This window comes from Ambystoma mexicanum, chromosome 7p (genome assembly GCF_040938575.1).
Source record: "Ambystoma mexicanum isolate Mex_15411 chromosome 7p, UKY_AmexF1_1, whole genome shotgun sequence".
NCBI lineage: Eukaryota > Metazoa > Chordata > Amphibia > Caudata > Ambystomatidae > Ambystoma > Ambystoma mexicanum.
Window position 1 is genome coordinate 375,988,911 of NC_090939.1, and position 22,125 is coordinate 376,011,035.

Genomic DNA, 22,125 nt, shown 5'->3' on the forward strand with positions numbered 1-22,125 from the left:
CCCCGCCGGACCCGGTAATTGCCCATTCGCTGGCGCCAAAAAATATTCTTCCCCATTCCCATTGAGCCCCATAGGGCTCAATGGGAATGGGGAAGCCGGATGCACCATTCTTGAATGGTGCCGGTGCATCCGACATGCGCTGCTTGCGGGTGCCGGTACGCCCACCAGGCCAGTCCGGGCGGAAAGGCACCTGCAAGCAGAACTTTTAATTTGCTGGTCCGGTAACTACGGTACCAGCAAGCTTACCGGTACCGTAGTTACCGGACCGGCAAACTTGTTATGAGGCCCAATGTTATGACTGGCCTTCAGTCACTATGACGCAAGTGGCGGATTTGAAGCGATACAGGGCATAGCTGCTTTAACACCTAAACCTTGATAACAGTGTAACTCTGCTACAACTGTGCGTCGGTCAGTTTATCAGCGTCAAGCTTCTATAAGGGATGTAATCTTAAGCATGTCTAAAAATGTTTCTTTCTTGTCCCCTTCTTGTAACCTATTTTTTTTAAAGTAAATAAAAAGAAGAAAACATTTTTAAAAGAGCAGCAAGTACAAAAGTGTACCATAAGACTTTGGTTCAATGGCAGCAATTCTAAAGCTTCTCCTGTGCTTCCTTGACTTCATATTAATCTCAATATCTCGACCTCCAAGTATGCTACACAATTAAATTAGACGGTTGTAAATACAATTCTTTTCATAAAATATTAAGTACGCTACACAATTAAGTTACAGTTGTAAATATAATTATTTTTAGAAAATATTACCTGCTTATGGCTTGCTCCTCATCAGTTATTCCAGTCTCTCGGAATGCTCTGCTTGATTCCTCTAAACTAAGGGCAATAGCTCTCTGAAGGTCATCTTTATCATCTCCAGTGAGATCGATCACATCTAAAAGGAGTACACACAAACATCAAAATAATAGACTAATTACGCAGGCAAACATACAAATGTCTTGTTTAGAATGCACAACCATGCATCAGCACTTAAATCGATCTCCTGGTTTAGTGTGCAACGTACAACTGTTTTAGGTGCATTGCAGGAATTTTCAGTGATCGGTGGGCCACTCCAAATTGAATGCAGCAGTGTGCCCTCATAGCAAAAGTTTTAATGCTCAAACAGGGGTACACCATGGAATATCCTATGTGGACTGGCAGGATGCCAATTACGATTCAGTTTCGGGAAGTAGGTGCTATTGTGCTGTTCCCATTAGACTGCAGCTGGGTCTTTGGCAATGTATCTCTATGTAAAGAGACATCTAGGTAAAACTCACATTTTCACCAAATACTTTCAAGCAGAAGTACTTCCATCTTAACTAAAGGTCTCAGATATCCCACAAAGGGTGCCAGGAAACCTTTAAACACAGGATTAGTTCCCAAATATTGCAAACCCCAAGCTACAGAAAAAATGTAAGAGCATATTGTAGACCCCTCACCCACAACCTAGGGAGGGGCTACAGAGGGGTGTAACATGGCAAATGAAACAGAAAAAGACAATTGTTTATTGTGTGAGGTAGGCAGACCCAAGCTGAAAGTCTGGTTGGCGAGTTTGAGCCAGATCTATGAGAAAGAGGCATGGCTAGCACAAGTTCGGGGCAAGGTGAAAAGCGCAATGTTAGCCTATGGACCCACCATGTCCACAGACTAACCAGAGCATAGCCCAAAGGCAACCCACTAATCAGCAAACAATATGCATGGTCGCAGGTCATGGCCAATAGCCACTTCGGGTGGCTGACCAGATCCACATTGCTAGTGGCAGCTTGGAGACCCACCCTGACCACCAGAAGTGCATAAGCTAAGATTTAAGGCCATGCCCAGTATGGATGGCCTGGGATTGTCTGGGGCTTAGACCATGACCATGCCCCAGGCATAACAGCCAGCCATGTCCAGTGACAATTGCAGGTGGATGACTTTGTGCAGTGCTAGCGGTAGCCTGCAAACCCACTATGACCGATGGTGGTTCCTGGGGCATGGCTAATGGCTGATCCAGGGGAAAGCAGTCACTGGGAATGGTCAGAGACATGCCCACTGGCCCCTCTGGGAGGGTGGGAGGGTTGTGGGTGCCCTAATAATTACCTTTGGCTATGCTCTATGTAGATTACCAGTATCAAGTGGCTGGGAGGTTGGGGGAGGCCCATCACTAAAGGGCAGGCACTAGGCAAAGTGACCACTTGTTATTGCCACAAGCCTTAACCAGTATCCTCAGCAGGTGGCTTAGGGGCTCCTGCTTGGAAACCAATGGAAACTTGCCACAATGGGCCATGTTTTGAAAGCCCTTTCTTTGTGCTCGATTTCTTGGCTGCCTTACTCCCAGCCAGGGGCAGGATGTGCACATATATAGGCAACGTCTTCGGGGGCTCTGGCTAGAGCCTGGCAAACAGCCTCCTGTGTCCCGCAAACTGGTTTAGTCTGGGAATGAGGCTGCAGACGGCCCAATACATATCATGAATCCTATGCGAGATTGCGAATATTGGAGGTCCCTCAATAGATTAGGTGGTGGTCCCCAGCCAAGGATTTCTTATCTGGAAACCTTCTTATGACAACTACTAGAGACAAGAATCTGAAGAATAAGACGCCGCTAAGAACACTGGAGGACTGCTTCTGTGACCACCATTGGCAAAGGCGTCCACCGCAGAGTGGAGCACTTCTCTCCATTCCACAGGGGAGACCTTCCACAGTAACTTGCTCCCTGAGAAGGTGGACCTAAAAAGTTCAGGATCCTGAATCACCGAAGTAGTCATCCTGGAGCTCTGGGGAGTCGTTAGCCCCAAACTGTCCTCCACCATCCCCAGCAAGGATTTATCCTGTTGCCTGGATCTCTGCCAGCCTGGTGCTGTGAACCTGGCAATGCATGTGTGTCATGGGCCCTGGGCAACACTGCACTGCTGCTGCGCTCTACAAAGAAGGAGCTTTGCTGGAGCAGAGTCCTGAGGTCCTTCACCCTTATAATGACAAACTGTCAACCAATTGGTTACTTCCCATCCATCTACTGTGAGCAGCATGAGTAGCAAAGTAGAAAGGCTGTGTTTGTCCGGACCACCTTGAATTGCATCTCAAAACCTGCAGACACGTCCCATCCCCGACCACCGCCTTCTGTAGAAAGCATGACCTTGGGTGTGCTCAGTTTTGCTCCCTCTACATGTTTCTATCATCTACCTTGCAAAAACCTGTACACAAAGAAAGAAAAGCATCAGTATACATGTGAGCTGCAGACTGTGCACAGCTACACACGTGTGTGGAAATGTGAAAGGTTTACAGCTCATCTACAAACCGAATGTATGTCCAACGCAACTGACAAAGCCCAAGATAACTATTTCAAAGTAACAGAACGCATCCTACAACTTTTATTAAAGCTAAAAACAGTTCAATCTTAGATGAAAAGCACAGCATTTGATAGAAAAGGAAAAAACTTAATTGGGCCTAACTTTGTGTACATTTTCCTTTAGAGAGCTGAAAATCAGCTTTGAATAAGGAAAACGCAAAATAACTCTGCTGACAAAGGGGCATGTATAATGATGTTCTGTTTTAGGTAACAATTGCAACATGGAAGAAAAAGGTAACTTTAAAAGCTGAATTTTGATTGAATTGATGTGCTGGTTGTACATGGAAATGTATATTTGGGTGCGTTATCCGCAGCTGCTGATGTCGATAGTGCGTAACCATTCTGAATCCATTACCCCCAGTTCATGTTCTGTTTCTTTCTTTCTCTCTTTGGTTGGGAAGGGGTTTATATGTTCAGATTGAGTATTTGTATTCAGCGGAAAAGTGAGCATTGATATACAAGATACTTAGTAACAGAAAATGCAATAAAAATATTTGAATACAAAAGAAATCTGCATTTTATGAATGAAACTAGGCTTGAACTGCCAAATGATATTCCTGCCATCCCGCAGCAACATCACAAACTACAAGGGGGTTCCTTGCCTTCTTAAGGAAATGAAACTCAAGGCTTTTGAAACTGAACCATAAATGACTGTACTCTGAGTTGCTTCACAGGAAGCAGCCACTGCAATAAAGGAAATGCCCCCAATTTACAACTTCCATCCGTCTCTGAGCTTGGGCCAAAATGCCTAAATATACATAAAATTCATCCTGACCAGCAGTCACCTTGCAACTAATGTGATATTTCAATCAGCTAGGCCTCTCCCGAAGGAAACTTCACACCTGGGATTCAGTCAAGGAAGCGCAACATCGTAAATGGCCCTGCTAGTTAAAGAACTTGCACCATGACAACAGCACTCCATGGGTCAAATTCCTCAGCACCAAGAGGAACTGACACCATTTGGCTGTTCCAGCCAGGAAATGGTACGCCATTTCAAGTAGTATTTGATATGATGGGATGAATCACAATCTGCTACAAGAGTCAAGATACTGGAATCACTCAACGAGGTGTGACTAATCATCAGATTTTGTCCCTTCTCCCCTAGGGTGAGCCCCATCCCATGAGGCTCATGGGGAGGGATCCCCCTATGGGACTGGGGACGACTCTTCGGGGAGAATGTGGTATAGTCAAAACACATCCCAACCTCCCTCATCCTCTGGGCTGTGGGATATTTCAAACGATGCCAATGCACCCTAATACACCCCTTTGCCAATGGGGGAAAGAAACTGCCAAAAATGGAGGCGATAACCCCTGTGCGTGCTAAATCTGCAAAACTGCGCATGGTTCATAAATCACAAAAGGCTGCATACCTTGCCACACACACAAGCAAAGTTGATGTCAAAACAGAAATCCTTGCAGGAGAATGCCAAGGGATGCTGTCACATGAAGCAAGGCCACTGAAGTGGGCTAAAATCCGAAAATGCCTTTAAAAACCAGCTTTCCTAATCAATGGCAACCTTCAAAGTGCTGTTTTGGCGCTAAATTCAGTCATTTTCCCAGTGAATTATTGAAAGGAAAAGTGTGCTAAATCATAGATTCTCTAGGGGGCTCAGAGAAGACCGGGCCTCACTGACTGACAGCTGCATAAGAAGATTAGCTATCAAACCCAGTTTAAATGCGTTTCCATTTCCTGAGGAAATTGCAAAATGTGCCTATTTAAAGCATGTGTGTGAAGGGCTTAATCCTTTTAAATGTCCAAATCCCTTATAAACCGTGCTTATTTTTATGTGTGTTAAAGAAAAGACTTTATTGTGAATTTTAAAAGCAACCCAGTATTGGAGTTAAGTAACTGCTTAATTATGATTGGGCAGTGACCAGCCTGGGAAAGTTTGACACTCCCTTGATACAGGAAGCCATAATGGTTCCCGCATATTGACAACAAGGAGCACACTGAGACCTCATTAGACATTCATCTGGGGCTGAGCCAAGAACAATGGCAAGCTGCCTGACTGAGCTCTACAGGGGAGCTTCCCTCTCCAGGAAGATGACACCTCCCTGATCAAAGGACTGACAGCTGCTGCCTGGGAAGGGGAAAGTAACAAAGGAGAACTTTGATGTTTAAATCCTTATTTGTGGTTAAGTTTGAAACTCTTTAACTGTGCAACCAGAAGAAGGAGAAGTCTGAAAATTGGTAGATGTTAACCTAATTTTAGGCTTTTGCTTTGAAGACATTGATGACACCAGTACCACTTAAGGGACCAAAGTTACGGAAAAAACCCTCATGGTAGCAGAACTATTAATGTTGCAAGCCTAAGATTGTATGTACATGATCCACTGATGCACCGAATTAGAAATTATTAATCCAAACTGATATGATTAAAATTGATAAAATTCCCTAAAATGAGAAAGACAGCTCACACAGAAATAGGGATTGAATGTGAATATAGCCCATCAAATATGAAATGTATATGTCCGATTTTATTAGGGAACATAATTTTAGAAATGTACATTTGTGCAAAAGTTTTGGTCAAAATCAATGTGGGAGTTCCTAAATTCCACCATTAAAATGACAGCTCTGTTCTGACTGCCAACCAAAACAAGGCAAGTGCCTGTGGCCACTCATAGCCGTGGGGATGTGTTTTTAAATTCTGCCCACACCATAAACTTTCTGATGTCATTTGATAGTATAAATATAGGAACTTCACTCCATATAGGACACTGCTTCCAGAACACATCCAGATTTCTGCGCTTCATCTTGTTCCGGACTTCATCTTGTCCAGAACTCTTTACCTTGCAGCTGACTCCAGATTAATTTGCAGAATCCAGGGCTTCGAACGGTTTTTAGCTAGGCCCAAATTCAACCATCCCAAAACTTAAAAGAAAAATTCTGATACGGTTTGGCTTGCTACCATTAAGGCTTGCCCGCTGAAACTTGCATCCTGTAATCTGCCGTGTCCAGTGACCAGAAGGGCCCATCCCAATCCAGTTGGAGGTGCAGTCCAAAATTGACCAGAACCGCGCCGCTGATCCAATCCCTCCAGAGGTGCCCTGCTGCCGGTAGACCTGACCAGATCCGATGACCAGAACTTTGACGGTCCAATTTAAATTACAAGGGACTAAGTATTAATAGCAGGAACAGTGACCCATAGTCTATTTGCATTGTCTTATCGCATCTCAACCCATCCCATCTTTAAACTCAGAACCCTAGTATTGTCAAAACCATTCTTGCACTGATTTTCCTCTCATCTGTGTTTCAAAACCATAAGTCATTAGTGATTTTGAGTAACTAAAGTAGATCCCAGAAAGAAATCTAGTATCCACCACCTGAAGGGTTACGCTGGCCACGTATCTGAAGATTCATGTGTGGCATTCTCTTTTTCATAGATTGATTTTATTATGCTATATTAATGACTGTCATTTTTAAAACCGAATTAGTTTTCATTTTCATGCCTATTTTTCAAAAACGCCTCTCACTAAAACCTCCATGAGTTCTTCAAATTTATAGATAGAAACAAGATTTCAACTCGCGGAATAGTGTATTTGACCCGCTTTTTCAAATATCGCATAGTGAAATTTTGCCGCAAATTTGCAGTTTTCAAAAGTTTACATGTGTGTTTCCCGTTCAAAGTGTTTCTCAACTCCCATCCTGATCTATAGTGTGTACTGTGTTTATATTGTAGCTCATGTGTGTTAGGACCTGTTTAGTGTTTCTTTCCTAAGAATTTTACTCCATTTAAGCATTTTTGCACCCCTTTTGCACTATTTACAAAGCCATTTTCACCTGTCATTTTTAAAGTGTCCAATTTCCAAAACGGTTTTCTCTCTTGTTTGGGGAGGGAAGATTGCATTAAACTTTAGACATCATCTTTCATTCCTGAATACCTGCTGATTATTGACATCTGTGTAGGATTGCTCATTTGTACCTTGCAAACTTTTCAGGGGGAACCTAAACGCTATCTGTTCGCAAACCAAAACTGTTCTTTTTCCTGTGTTTTACCTTTTGCATTAATATAAGTGAATTCAATTGCTTTACTTATTTTGAATTGTATTGTCACCACTTGTTGATTGCTGTCCTATATATATCACTACAAAAAAAACTTTGTTGAGGGGACGTTCTGGTGAAGTACCTACCAAAAACCTGTGTACTTCACAAAAGAAAAAATATATCTACCTCCCCATTATGGTTCGAATTAAAACCGAAACCCCCCCGAAATTCACCAGTTATGCTAAACTAAGCCCCCATACCTGCCATCACCACCACTGTGCACTGCTAACACTAACACCCAGAACATGAAAGATGGCTTCACAAATGTCATTGATGACATCACTGACGACATCACATGTTTAGCAGCTTTGTTTTCGTTCCCTGCCACATATAGAGATATATATATATATGACAATGCATTACTTACGTAAAAGCATTTCTGATGGTTGTATCTGCTTAGATTCACATGCTGTGCATAGGTCCGACATCCAGTGGTCACTGCGGAGTATTGCATTTTGTTTTTCGTAGTCGAAAAAGGGGACGTCGACAAGGCGTGTCTGTAACACTATCCCTATAGTGACGTGCGTTGTACCCACAATCCCTCACGCGTCGAGGTCCCTCTGTTTGTATTTTTCTGCCCTGAGGGAGCCTTCTAGACGTGAGTGAGTACAGAAAAGAGAGAAATATAGAAAAGGATGTCTATGTTCCTTCCATCCGAGCGGGGAAGAAGGGTGGGCGCATGTGAATCTAAGCAGATACAACCATCAGAAATGCTTTTACGGTAAGTAATGCATTGTCTTCTGATGTTTGTTAATCTGCTTAGAATCACATGCTGTGCATAGACTAGCGAGCAGTACCCGGAGTTGGCGGTGGGTTATGAGAAGGAATAGTAGAGAAAAGATGTTTTAATACTGCCTGTCCCACCTGGGAGTCAGATCTAGAGTGTGCATCTAGACAGTAGTGTTTTGTAAAGGTGTGCACAGAACTCCAGGTAGCCGCTTTGCAGATGGACTCAAGGGGAACATTTGCAATGAACGCTATGGAAGCCCCAGTGCCTCGAGTGGAATGTGCTCTTGGCTTGAAGGGTAGTTCTCTCTTAGCAAGAGTGTAACAGAGAGTGAAACTGCATCTCCTTCTCTTCCTGCTGCCACAGAGACAAAGAACTGATTAGTCTTTCTCAGTGGTCTGGTTCTTTCCATGTAGAACATGACAGCTCTGCGTACATCTAGTGTATGCAGACTTTTTTCTCCCAAGCTGGAAGGGTTTTGAAAGAACGTTGGTAGTTCTATTGACTGGTTTACATGAAATTTCGAGATGAATTTTGGTGCAAACCTTGGGTGTGTGCGTAGAACCACCTTATCCTTGTGAACTGTTACAAAGGGGTCTAGTACAGAAAGAGCCTGTAGTCCACTTACTCTCCTAATGGAGGTGATAGCTATTAGGAAAGCAGTCTTAAGAGTGAGGTCTTTAAGAGTTGCCTTGTGCATGGGTTCGAAAGGAGGGCCCATGAGTCTAGAAAGTACCACATTTAAGTCCCATCCGGGAGCTGGGTTAGCTATCGGAGGGTGTATTCTCTTTACCCCCTCCATGAAGGCCTTGATAACTGGTATCTTCCACCACGACACTTTAAGTTGGGAAGTGGTGTATGCAGAAAGTGCCGCTAGGTGGACTTTAATGGAATTGAACACTAGACCTGAATCCAGTAAATGGGTCAAGTACAGAACAATGTTAGTGGGAGAGCAGTCAACCGGGTTGATGCTCTTACCTCTACACCAGATGACAAATCTTTTCCACTTGCTAGAATAGCAGTGGCGAGTATTAGGTTTTCGGGCTTCCCTGAGGATGTCCATACATCTCTGCAGGAGTTGTAAATGTCCAAATTCTATGATCTCAGGAGCCAGGCTGCTAAGTTCATGGTCTGAGGGCATGGATGCAGTGTACTGCCCTTGTCCTGTGACAGCATGTTGTACGGGCAGGGAAGTTTCACTGGGGGAGATAGGGACATCTCCATCAAGTGAGCGAACCATGGCTGCCGGGCCCACATTGGGGCCACTAGTATCATGGTAACCTGCGCCTGGTGCATCTTGTGCACCACTTTGTTGAGAAGGGGAGTCGGGGGAAAGGCGTAAACAAATTTCCCTGACCATTGAATCGACAGACCGTTCCCCTTGGACTGGTTCTGGGGGTACCTGGAGGCGTAACTTTGGCGTTGCGAACAGGTCTATTTCCGGGAATCCCCATTGCGTGAAGACGTCTAAGACGATGTCTTCGTGCAATTGCCATTCGTACTCTTCGGGCAGGGGGAAGTCTCTGCTGAGTTTGTCTGCTAGCAGATTGAGTTCCCCTGGTACATGTTGTGATAGTAGGAACATGTTGTGTTTGAGAGCCCACTTCCATATATTCTGGGACAGCTTGGACAGTCCTGGAGAGTGAGTGCCCCCTTGCTTGTTGAGGTAGTACATGGCTGTGGTGCTGTCTGTGAGGACCATCACTGTCTTTCCTTGTAAGTGTTCCTGAAAGGCTTTCAGTGCTTTGAACACCGCTAGTAGTTCCAGCAGGTTTATATGCTTGGATGCTAAGCTCGGAGTCCACACTCCGTGAGCAGTCTGATGGGATAGGTGAGCCCCCCATCCTGTAAGGGATGCGTCTGTGGTTAGAGTGGCTTCCACTGCAGGTGTGGCAAAAGTTTTCCCTAATAACAGGTTTTCTTTTGTCCACCACCGTAGCGAGAGAACCAAGGTCTGCGAGACCACCACTAGATCGTCCCATTGTCCGCTGGCCTGACACCACTGGCTGTAGAGCCACTCTTGCAATGGGCGCATGCGCAGGCGCGCGTGAGGTACCAAACAAATACATGACGCCATCATCCCTAGCAAGCGCATTGCTTTGCGTACCGACTTCTTTTCGTTGATGGAGAAGCCCAGTTGGGACAAAAGGTCTACGGTCTTTTGGGTATTGGAGAAGCATGTTTCGTAAGAATCCCCTGTTATGAGCCAGTCGTCGAGGTAAGGGTATACCGGGATGGATAACCTGCGCAGGTGGGCCGCTGCCACTGCCAGTACTTTCGTGAATACCCTTGGTGCAGATGCTATCCCGAAGGGTAGTACTCTGAACTGGTAGTGTTTGTTCTCTATCTTGAACCTGAGGTATTTTCTGTGCGCTGGCAACATTAAAATATGAAAGTATGCATCTTTCATGTCTAGTGTTGTCATGTAATCCCCCTGTGATAAGTGGGATTACTTCCTGCAAGGTCACCATACGAAACTTTTGGGGTTTGACAAACTTGTTCGCTGGGCGCAGATCTAATACAGGGCGCATGGTTAAGTCCTTTTTGGGTACAACGAAGTACACTGAATAAATACCTTCTGTTACCTGAGATAGGGGGAGAGCCTCTATAGCTTCTTTTTTCAGTAGCTCTTCTACTTCTTGAAGAAGAATAGTGAGGTGTTCCGGTGTCATGCGTCGGTTCCGTGGGGGTCTGTACTTCGGGGAACCGTTGAATTCGATGCAGTATCCGTGGGCTATGGTGGATAATAGCCAGCGGTCTGATATTCCCTCCCATGCTGAAAGGAACGATGTTAGCCGGCCCCCGACCGGTGATGCATGGGAGGGGACCCGAATCTTCGGGTCATTTGTTGGTATTGGGCGTGGAACCTTTGGGGCTGGAGCCGCGACCTCTTCCTTTGCCACGGCGTTGGCCTCTTTGACTGAACTGGGTGTTGTTACCCTGGTTAGAGGGCCAGTTGGTAGCAGAGTAAAATTGCTGTTGGTTTTGCTGCCGGCGTTGGCCACGAAAGGAGCGTCTATTGCCATAGCTGCGTCTGTTAGGGGGCCTAGAAATTTGGTCAAGAGTCTTGATGGTATCAAACTCTTTCTTCGCATGTTCTAGGGCCTCATCAACTGCTTTCCCAAACAGATGTGTTTGTTCTATGGGCTTATTTATCAGGGAAGCCTGGGTTTCCGCCTTAAATCCCGAATTGCGCAGCCAGACATGGCGTTTGAGAAGTATTCCCTGAACCAGGGAACGGCCAGCCGTCTCTGCGGCATCTAAGGAGTTCTTTACGATGCCCTGGTTTACAAGAGTTCCCTCTGAGATTATAGCTAACAGGCGTGAACGCAGGGGTTCTGGTGCGTCCTCTGCTTCGCTGCGCAGCTTGCTCCACTGTGCATCTGCGTAGCTAGCTAATAGGGAATTGTTATTTGCAATCCTAGTTGAGAAGGCGGCGGAGGTTGTGATTCTCTTCCCAAGTGCATAGAGCTTCTTGCCCTCTTTGTCAGGTGGTGCCTCACTAGTGGATAGTGGTACCCCCGCTCTTTTTCTTGTATTAGTAACTACGAGGGAGTCCGGAATAGAATGTCCTCTGATGTACAAAGGGTCAGAGGACGAAGGGCTGAAGAGCTTTTCTATCCGAGGCTTGACCCCTCTGACTAAGGCCGGATTGGAAAGGGAAGGAGTTATTCTTCTCTTTATAGAAGCCAGGAGCGGAATAGACTGACTAACAGGGGCTTTTTCTTTAATAACTTTCTCTACAAAGTCTATGTCAGGAAGAGTCTCCCCTGTGTCTATTTCAAAATGCGCTGCTGCCTTGCGCAATAGTGCATTAAGTGAAGGTTGGTCATCTATGGGAGAGGTGTTTCCAATAGGTGAATCCTTGGGAGGAGAAGGGTGAAAGACATCAGGGTCTGAGTGCACTGATGGGGATTGCCAGGGCTGCACTGATGGGGATTGCCAGGGCTGCGAGGTAGCTGTATCTTCTTCAAAAGCTCCTGCACTAGTGTAAGGATCTTCTTCAAACCCCTCTTCCTCATGTTCTTCCTCTCCACCCAAACACTCCTCATCTTCCTGGAGGTATTGCTCCTCTTCAGTGAGGTCACATGCGTCTGTAGAAGGGGGAAACAGCCTAGGAATCTTGACCCTAGGGTCATTCTGGGGCCATTCTCTTGGTCTTTTGGGTGTGGGTGGGTTTTGGCTTCCCAAAAACCTTTCCATTTTCTCCATACAAGAATGGAGTCTTTCAAGGGTCTCATGGGGGACCCCTGAATAGTCTAGAGGGGGGAAATCAGTGTCTTCACCTTCAAAACGCTTAGACGCTCCCACAAGGTCGAAGAAAGGTTTCCGTCGCCCTCTGAAAAGCCCTCCGGTAGTTCAGAAGTGCCCTTAGATGAAGGGGGCAGTTCCTGGCTACTCTTGCGCTTTTTCGGCGTTTCCATAGCTTTTTGTGCGGTATTCGACGTTTGTTTCGTCGTCCGCTTACGTTTGTCTTCGGAAACAATTCTCGCCAGGCTCTCGACAACGAGTTTGTCAGTAGAGGGCTCTGGTGTCGACGTTGCCTGCGTTACGCGTTGTTCCTCGACGGCCGCTCTATGGAGCGTTACGTCAGATGATTTTGAGGTAGCGCCCGTGTTTGATGAAAGCCCAATCGCTGGTCGCGGCTGCGTTTGGGGCTTGAGACCCTTACGGTCTGAGGTAGACGCCGGAGTGCCCTGCGTCCCCTTCGGCGCTGATGGATCCTTCGTCTTCGACGAAGAAGAGCCATGGGTTGTGTGCTTAGGCCTATGGGGTCTATGTGCGTCCTTGTCGCCGGGGTGTTCATCCCCATAAGCAGGGCGTGAGCCGAGCCCGTCGGGGCCGAGGACGGACGTCGAGGAGCGCGAGCGCTCCTTCTGGGGGTTAATGACTTCCGTAACGGACGTCGAGTTATCACCCTCCTCGTCACTTTCTGTAACAGCGGCGGCGGGTGAGGAAACTGACTTCGACATAGCGTAGTCCGCCCACCTCTTAACCTTTCGTTCTTTAAGAGTTCTTGGTTTCAAGAGCTTACAGGCCGCGCAGCTGTCCTCCTTATGATCGAGGGGCAAGCAACGATTACAGAGCTTGTGTTTGTCCTTCCAAGTGTATTTGCCCCTACAGCGTGGGCAAAACTTAAGGTGTCCTCTCCATAGCTGAGGCAATAATAACTGGTGATAACAACCCCAAGGGAAAGATAGGGGAGAAAGAAAGACATTCTGAAAGAGAAGATAAATGTTCGAACCCCCACTCTCCCTACTGTATGTTGGCCGGCGAGGCCAGGCCACGTGTTCGGCAGCGCCGAAGGATCTCCTCCGTCTCTTCCCCTCCGTCGAAAACTTGCTCGGCGGAGAAACAGCTTCACAGCTAACGTCGAGTGGAGGGATATATAATATAATAAGTATAATTAAGGACTGAGGTCCGTAGTAAGTATTTGCAATGTCTCTCTAGGAGCTCTGCGTAAGGCGACCAGAAGCTGGGCGGAAAAAAACAATCTGAGGGACCTCGACGCGTGAGGGATTGTGGGTACAACGCACGTCACTATAGGGATAGTGTTACAGACACGCCTTGTCGACGTCCCCTTTTCCGACTACGAAAAACAAAATGCAATACTCCGCAGTGACCACTGGATGTTGGACCTATGCACAGAATGTGATTCTAAGCAGATTAACAAACATCAGAAATATCTATTTCGAAGGGATTGTGTCCTCCGACGTATTCCTTATCTTAGATATAAATCCTTCAGCTTTGCTGGCCTCGGAAAATTTTTTTTTTTCGCCAGAGGGCGCTGCGCGTCGATGATCGCCGAGTCGATGACCCTCGACGGCCTCCGTGCCGACGTCGACGTCATCCTGCCTATAAAGGCCGCGCGCAGCGTCCGTTGCTCAGTTCCGTTTTTCCGCGCTTCGTTGTGCCTCGGAACACCGTTGCTCAGTTCTCGTCAAGATAACGTATATAATAACTACTATTTACCTCGATATCGATGGCATCCTCCTCCGACCCGACGACCCCTCGGTCCGGTTTCAAAAAGTGCCGAGACTGCGGGAAGAAAATGTCGTTGACGGACCCTCACAGGGTCTGTTTGTGGTGTCTGGGAATCACGCACCAGAGTTCGGAGTGTGAGGAATGCCTTTCCATGACGGCGAAAGCCTTGAAGGAGCGTAGGGGGAAGCTCGAGAGAGGTAGGTCAACTTTAACTTCCTCGAAAGCTTCTTCGGTAGAGTCGAGACGTTCGTCTCCTCACCATAAAAAACACTCTCGATCTAGATCACGAAGTGGCTCCCACCACTCGTCGACATCGAGACACTCGAAGAAGAGACGTAGGAGATCCCCTTCGTCATCTTCGTCGAGTTCTCCTGAGAGAGTTCATTGCCCCACAAAACGCAGCTCGCAAGCTGAGTGGGAGGAATTCAGGAAAAAGATGCTAAGCGTCTTCGAGAAAGCGGCCTCGTCCCCCTCGAAGACAGCTGAGGGTGATACCCCGGGTAAAAAACCCAAAAAATCTAAACGCCGCGAGTCGCAGTACCCGGCGGAAAAGTCAACCCGAAAGCGCCTCGAGCCATCGGGAGATAAAGCATCATCGACGCCATCGTCGAAAACTCCTTCGAAACAGAGGTCGGCGCCATCGACGCCGTTGTCGAAGGATTCATCGGCGCATCAGTCGATCGAGTCGACGCCGACGTCGACGCCGATATCGACGCCGGTGAAGGAAAGAACCACGGCTACTCCACAGCCAACGGTTAGACAAAAGACCTCCGACTCGACGCCGAGAACGTCGACGTCGTTCTCGAGCAGGACTCCGATCCTTTCGAGTTCTTCGAGGCCTAGTACACATTTCTCGACGCTTTTCACGGCGCCTTCGAGTACTTTCACGTCGGTGTCGACGACATCGACGTTTTCAAGGCCTGTGATGATGGCTCCTTCTGCATTGGAAATGGGGTTTATACCATTCCAAAAACCAATGTATCCCCCTTTAACCTCGATTTTTGAGGAAAGGGAGGATTCAGACCAAGATATTGATTTACAGAGGACCACATCACCAGAGCCAGAGACTTTCGCCTCTGAGGAAGGAAGATTAAAAAATCTTCAGGATGCACTTCAGGAAGCTAGTGGCTTGGACACTTCTCCTGAAGCAGAATTTATCAAACCAGACCCAGGAGAACATGCGGAGACTCCATATAGAGCTCTGATGTCTAGAATCATAGAATTTATGGGTTGGTCTGCACCTTCTCCTGCCTTTCAGCAGGATGACCTCACTGACATACTGGACAAGGGCCCACAGGAGGATCCTGTGGTTCCATTTCACTCTGCTCTACAGAGAAGGATTTTGACAAACTGGGAAACGCCAGAAATTATCCCGGCAGTAAATAAAAAACTGTCAACAAAATACAGGGTGGCTAGTTCTGACCCTGAATATTTGTCAAAACACCCTACTCCTGAGAGCTTGGTTGTACAGGCTGCAACCTCATCAGGCAGCACATCTGCATACCCCACTGCTCCGCAGGATAGGGATGACAAAAAGTATGATGCCATGGCTAAGAAGGTTTTTTCTGCCTGTAGCATGGCGTTAAAGTCTATTAACGCGACCTGTACGCTCGCTAGGTTCAGCCACACCCTTTGGGAGTGCGCTTCATCAGCGGCTGACTGCCTCCAAGAAGGAGAGGAAAGGGACGCATTTTTAAACATCATCAGGGATGGTAAAGATGCGATGTGCGAGACCCTACAAACTGGCCTAGATTCTGCTGACAGTATCAGCAGGGCCATGGCGGCAAGTACCACAATCCGCAGGCATGCGTGGTTGAGGAAGTCTGGTTTTGCCTCTGACGTGCAGACCAGGCTTTTGAATATGCCCTTTGACGGTTCTACCCTCTTTGGAAAGAAGGCGGATGACAGTTTGGAGAAACTGCAAACGTCCAAGGCAGCAGCCAAGTCATTGGGAGCTGCTATCCGTCAGAATACCTTTCGTCCTTCGGGATCATCGTGGAGAGGACGGTCCTTTCGTTACTATTCCTCATATGGAAGGGGCAGGGGACGACCAGCTCAAAGAGGCCAAGGAAGATTTACCCGTGGTGGACGGGGTAGGGGAAAGAAAGCCGCACCCGCAGGAGCAGGAGCCACTTTACCTTCGGCAACTGCATCAGCCGCTTCAAAACCACTCTGAGGTCTCCCCTCACAGAACACCAGTAGGGGGCAGGTTAACTCACCATCTGACGGAATGGCAGGCTATTACGTCAGATGCTTGGGCTCTGGAGACAGTGGCCCAAGGTTACTGCCTGCCCTTCCTACATATCCCTCAGAGTCATCCACCGGGGAACAACCCTTTGAAGCTTCCAGATCCGCTCCTCTTGCAGGAGGTTTTAGACCTGCTAGAGAAAGGTGCCATAGAACTGGTACCTGTAGCGGAAAGGAACAAGGGTTGGTACTCCCCCTACTTCATAATACCGAAGAAGGACGGAGGACTGAGACCCATCTTAGACTTACGGGAATTGAACAAATTCCTCCGAAAGGACAAGTTCAAGATGGTGACTCTCTCTCAGATCCTTCAGGCCCTCCAGCTTCAGGACTGGTTGGTATCTCTAGACCTCCAGGACGCTTATTTCCATGTGCCGATCCATCCCAGGCACAGGAGATACCTGAGGTTCGCAATTGGCAGCTCTCATTATCAATTTCGAGTTCTGCCATTTGGGCTAACCTCCGCCCCGAGGGTCTTTACCAAGCTAATGTCGGTTGTGGCTGCAAGTCTAAGGAGGGAAGGGATTCATGTCTACCCTTACCTAGACGATTGGTTGATCAGAGCTGTATCTTCGGAACAGGCTCAGAGACAACTGGATTATGTTTGCCACTTCCTTCACAAGCTGGGCTTCTCCCTCAATTTAAAGAAGTCACAGATGATACCATCACAGAGACTCCAATTCATTGGAGCAGTCCTGGACACTTCCCTGGGAAAAGCCTTGCCACCAGAGGTGAGGGCTCGAGATATTCTGCAGATGGTCATCAGATTTCAGAATGCCCAATATCTCCCAGCCTACGACTTTCTGAGGTTGCTAGGCCTCATGGCATCCTGCATATTCCTCGTGCCGGAGGCTCGCCTGAGAATGAGATCCCTCCAGTGGGCACTGAGAACTCAGTGGTCACAGTTCTCAGGAAGGATGACAGATCTCCTTCGGATCCCGGTCAAAGTAGCCCGAGACCTTCAGTGGTGGGCCTGTCGGGAGAACATCCTGAAAGGAGAAATGTTTTGGCAACCATGGCCGGAGATAACAGTAGTCACGGATGCCTCACTCACGGGGTGGGGAGCTCACGCCAACGACTTGACCATCAGCGGTCGTTGGTCTCCATCGGAGTCCAGACTACATATCAACCTGTTGGAGCTGAGAGCCATCAGACTAGCGCTGAAGGCTTTTCTGCCGTCTGTACGGGGAAGAAACGTCCTAATAATGACGGACAATACAGTGGCCATGCACTACCTCAACAAAAGAGGAGGCGTAGGCTCACTACCACTGTGCAGAGAGGCGATGCAGCTCTGGTTTTGGGCAATTCAGGAAGGAATCTCTCTATCGGCAATTCACCTAGCCGGAGAGAAGAACTTGACAGCGGACGCTCTGAGCAGGCAGAGCACAGTCTCTCACGAGTGGGAGATAGCTCAGGAAGTCCTTCAAGAGATCTTCGCCCTTTGGGGAACCCCTCAAGTGGATCTGTTCGCCACCAGTATCAACAGGAAGTGCGACAGATTTTGCTCAAGGGAATTTCCCCCGAGAGGAGCTCTAGGAGATGCGTTCGTAGTGGACTGGGAGTTCCCACTTCTGTACGCGTTCCCTCCGGTCCCTGTCATTCCTCAAATGATCAGGAGGTTGAGAAGGTTTCGGAAGACCATGATCCTAATTGCCCCGGATTGGGCCAGGAGAACGTGGTACCCGGACCTTCTAGACATGTCCATCTGCCCTCCAATTCGACTGCCATACAGAGAGGATCTTCTCTCGCAGAAGGAAGGTCAGGTTCTCCATCCAGCCATCAAGACCCTCAACCTTCACGCTTGGTGTCTGAAAGGTTGAGGTACAAGGATTGGGACCTTCCGGATGATGTTATGGAGGTGTTGCTTTCGGCCAGAAGGCCGGCAACTAAAACTCTATACCGCTGCCGTTGGAACAAATTTTGCAGCTGGTGCAGAGAAAAGAATATTGAACCCTTTTCTTGTGGTACACCTATGGTGTTGTCATTCTTACTTTACCTGGCTAATTCAGGCCTACAGGTTGGCACAATTAAGGGCTATCTCGCAGCGCTATCAATCTTTAAGCGCACTGCAGAGGAGCCTTCATACTTCAAAATTCCATTGGTAATACAATACCTAAAAGGATTAACTAATGTTTATCCCCCGAAACCTTTTCAAGTTCCCTTATGGGATTTAAACCTAATTTTAAACTTCCTAAAGGGTGCCCCTTTTGAACCACTACACTCTTGTTCATTGAAGCTTCTCACCCTCAAAACTGTTTTGCTAATAGCATTGACATCTGCTAGAAGGGTTAGCGAGTTGCAAGCCTTATCGTGTAAACCTCCACATACAATCTTTTACAAGGACAAAGTTGTTCTTCAGGTGAAGCCTAACTTCCTCCCGAAGGTAGTCTCGGAGTTTCACATCACTCAGAAGATTATATTACCTTCTTTCTACCCTCCTCCTCATCCGGGGAAGGAGGAAGAGAGACTGCACAGGCTGGACCCTAAGCGAGCCTTGAGCTTCTATATCAGCAGATTGGCTAAGATCAGACAAGCAGACCAACTCTTTGTAGGTTATGCAGGACATAAGTTGGGCCTTCCAATAACAAAACAAACCATCTCCAGATGGATTATTTTAGCCATTCTGGAGTGCTACAAATTGGCAGGAAAGGAGCCTCCTCAAAATCTAAGGGCTCATTCTACCAGGGGTATCGCAACATCCTCAGCCCTTCAAAGAGGGGTGCCAATTCGAGATATATGTGCGGCTGCCACATGGTCGTCCGCACATACATTTACCAAATTCTATAGCCTGGATTCCTCCTCTAGTCAAGAAACTAGATTCGGCAAGGCTGTGTTACACTCTGTCCATTCTGGAAGGGTAACATAACTTTTATTACTCCCGCCTCCAGTCACAATACCACTGCTATGGGAGTCTATCTAAGATAAGGAATACGTCGGAGGACACAATCCCTTCGAAGAACTAGTTACTCTTACCTTGTAACGTTCTTTCGATGGGATGTTCCTCCGACGTATTCCTTATCGACCCTCCCATCCATCCCCGCAGTATGACTTCCTGTGGGTTTGCAGCCTATGCTCCTTCAAGGTGATTAGTCTAATCCAAAAACATTACTGGGGACTACAAAACGGAACTGAGCAACGGACGCTGCGCGCGGCCTTTATAGGCAGGATGACGTCGACGTCGGCACGGAGGCCGTCGAGGGTCATCGACTCGGCGATCATCGACGCGCAGCGCCCTCTGGCGAAAAAAAAAAATTTTCCGAGGCCAGCAAAGCTGAAGGATTTATATCTAAGATAAGGAATACGTCGGAGGAACATCCCATCGAAAGAACGTTACAAGGTAAGAGTAACTAGTTCATCTATTATATATATATATATATATATATATATATGTACATTCAGTAAAAAAACTTTGTTAAAGGGATGTTGCACTTCACAATGAAACCAAAAAACACTGCACATTCCCCCATTATGGTAAGCTCAGCAACCATAACTCGCAGCATCTACGTGCATTGCTAAGACTAACACCCAGGACATCAAATATGACATCACAAATATCATTGATACCTGGCCGTGCTGCTGACAAACGAGATGAAACATGTTCGTATAACACACCAGGTGTCCGGGATGGTTGTAAATGAGCAAAATGGGAATGTGTTAAGGACAGTATACCCGTCTGTATTGTCCGCAGCCAAAATGGTGGCATCCGTAGAACAGGCACGGTGGCCGGCAAGTTCGTAGTCAAACAAAATGGAGTTGTCCTAAAGACATTGGACCTGTCCGTACAGTGAGCATATCATGTATGCACATGCGCAGTACAACTAAGTATAGCTAACAGCGCGCCTGTCCCCAACTGTCCGTCTCACTTGTGTCGCACTTTGAATTACTTTGAGAACCCGAACACTGTCCGAAGGACACTTGCGCACGTTTGTTACTCTGCATTTGCTGTCCAGCGGACTCCCATTTCTATCGCGGATGTGTTCAGGATGTCATCATGTGACCGCACCCACGCTGAGCGTGTGGACTAATTTGCGCAGTTTGTGTGCTTCCGCAGCAGTACAAAAGAAAGTGTAGACACAAGGCAAAATGTTGTAGATTGTAAAAATATAATTTCACATATCCCAGACAATAGTTTACCTGAGGACTTGTTGTGTAAAAATGTTGTACTGCTTTGGAGGGATGAAGACGGTCACGAGGCACAACCCTACACAACTATAAATGGCCACACCCCCGAGCGCATCTTCATTGTCCTTCTAGCTATAGCAGATTGAGGTGTATTGCCTTTACTGCTGTAGTGACCAAAAGGAAAGTCATCGGTATGGCTTCCATGGCTGCTGTTGCTTCATTAGCCTCTGCACCACCCCCAAACCCGCCACCACCACCACCTCCCCAAGGGCCTGCAGAGAGATATACACGAGTGAGGATGTAGAGAGCGAGGAAGAAGGGGAGGAAGAGAATGAAGTGGAGGAACTCCGCAATACGAGCACTAGCCAGGAGTCGTGGATGTGGCGGTTGTTTTCCGTTTATGGGAACGTACCAAAAGCATTTCCCAAAGATGATAGCGCAACACCATCTGCTTGAAAATAATCCGTATTACTTGGAACAATGTTTTCGTGGCTGCAGAAAAACATACCAGCGCGTAAAAAACGCACGCATGCAGTGATTAATGATGCACCTCCCAATATTTTGATCTAGACAGAAAAAAGAATTGTTGTTCCATTGTACTCTAGGGAGTAAACCAGAAAAAAATTACTTTCGCATAGTGCTTCAACCAACTGTCACAAATCTGCCAACAAAGTACGTGCAATCACGTAGCCCAAATGGCAAGCACCGTAGTGCAAAATTACCACATGAGAAGAGGTCATCGTACGTATGTGTCTGCAAACTTGCAAAATTCCTCCAACATTGGTATCAGTCTCAGCGTTCCACACCACCTCCACTCCTCTCACATCGAAGGGTTTGCCACATGCCTACCCTCTGCATAATGTAAGCCATGGAGAAAAATGTCTCCAAGCACCAAAACCCTGACCCTCTCCACCTCTGCCATCTTCAGTGTATGCACCGTCTTTCGACACAAAAGATTAATGTGAACATCTGATTGGCTGATGACTACAGTCCCCTTTCCATGCAGGATTTGCTGTATAAACCCGCATGCGACTCGCCCTACCCGCGGACAAGCGTTGCCTACATGCGGCTCGCAACTCTTATCCAGTCCTTTCACCCTTTCCACAGCGGTAGCAAATCCAGTGCCTCATTGGACACAACTAAGCAGTCACACTACCATCCACCAATCACATTGGAAATCGCTAAATGTAACTCCGTCATCAACATTGCGCACTTCAAAATTACTGTCGAGAATTCTGAATGGAGTTGCGTATCATTGCAAAGCACCTACATCAGAAGCTACTGTGCAAGCGTTGCGAATTTCTACGAACAGCTCCATGCATGCGCACATGCATGAGTATAGAGTACAGGTATGGATATTTCAATCGTAGAACATGTGCAACCTTTATGATTTAATTTAAAACAAATTAATGCTGCTAAATGTGCATATGCAATACATACCAACGCTCCCCCTTTTGAGTGCAAGAGGTCCGATTTATCATTGACAAACTGCACAACTTCTTATTGTCTTCCGCATAACCTATACAAAAGTTGAAAGGGTGCCTATTTACGGCGAAACTCGATTTTGTATTAGAAAATGTCAGAGTTGTATACTGTGTACGGCCTACAGTAACGCTACTTGCAATGTAATCATATGACAAAAGTAAGCGCTCCCGATTGCTGTGGTGACATCTCCCTCTGAGGG

General features: G+C 47.0%; 1 protein-coding gene across 2 annotated transcripts in view; it reads right to left on the reverse strand.

Annotated features, from left to right (window-relative positions):
- USP25 (ubiquitin specific peptidase 25) overlaps positions 1-22,125 on the reverse strand; it is a 1,331,637-nt gene that overhangs the window by 951,740 nt on the left and 357,772 nt on the right. For both annotated transcript variants that reach the window (XM_069636412.1, XM_069636413.1), the window contains exon 4: positions 762-885. In XM_069636412.1, coding sequence (XP_069492513.1) covers positions 762-885 — 124 coding nt within the window. The remainder of the gene's footprint in view (positions 1-761; positions 886-22,125) is intronic.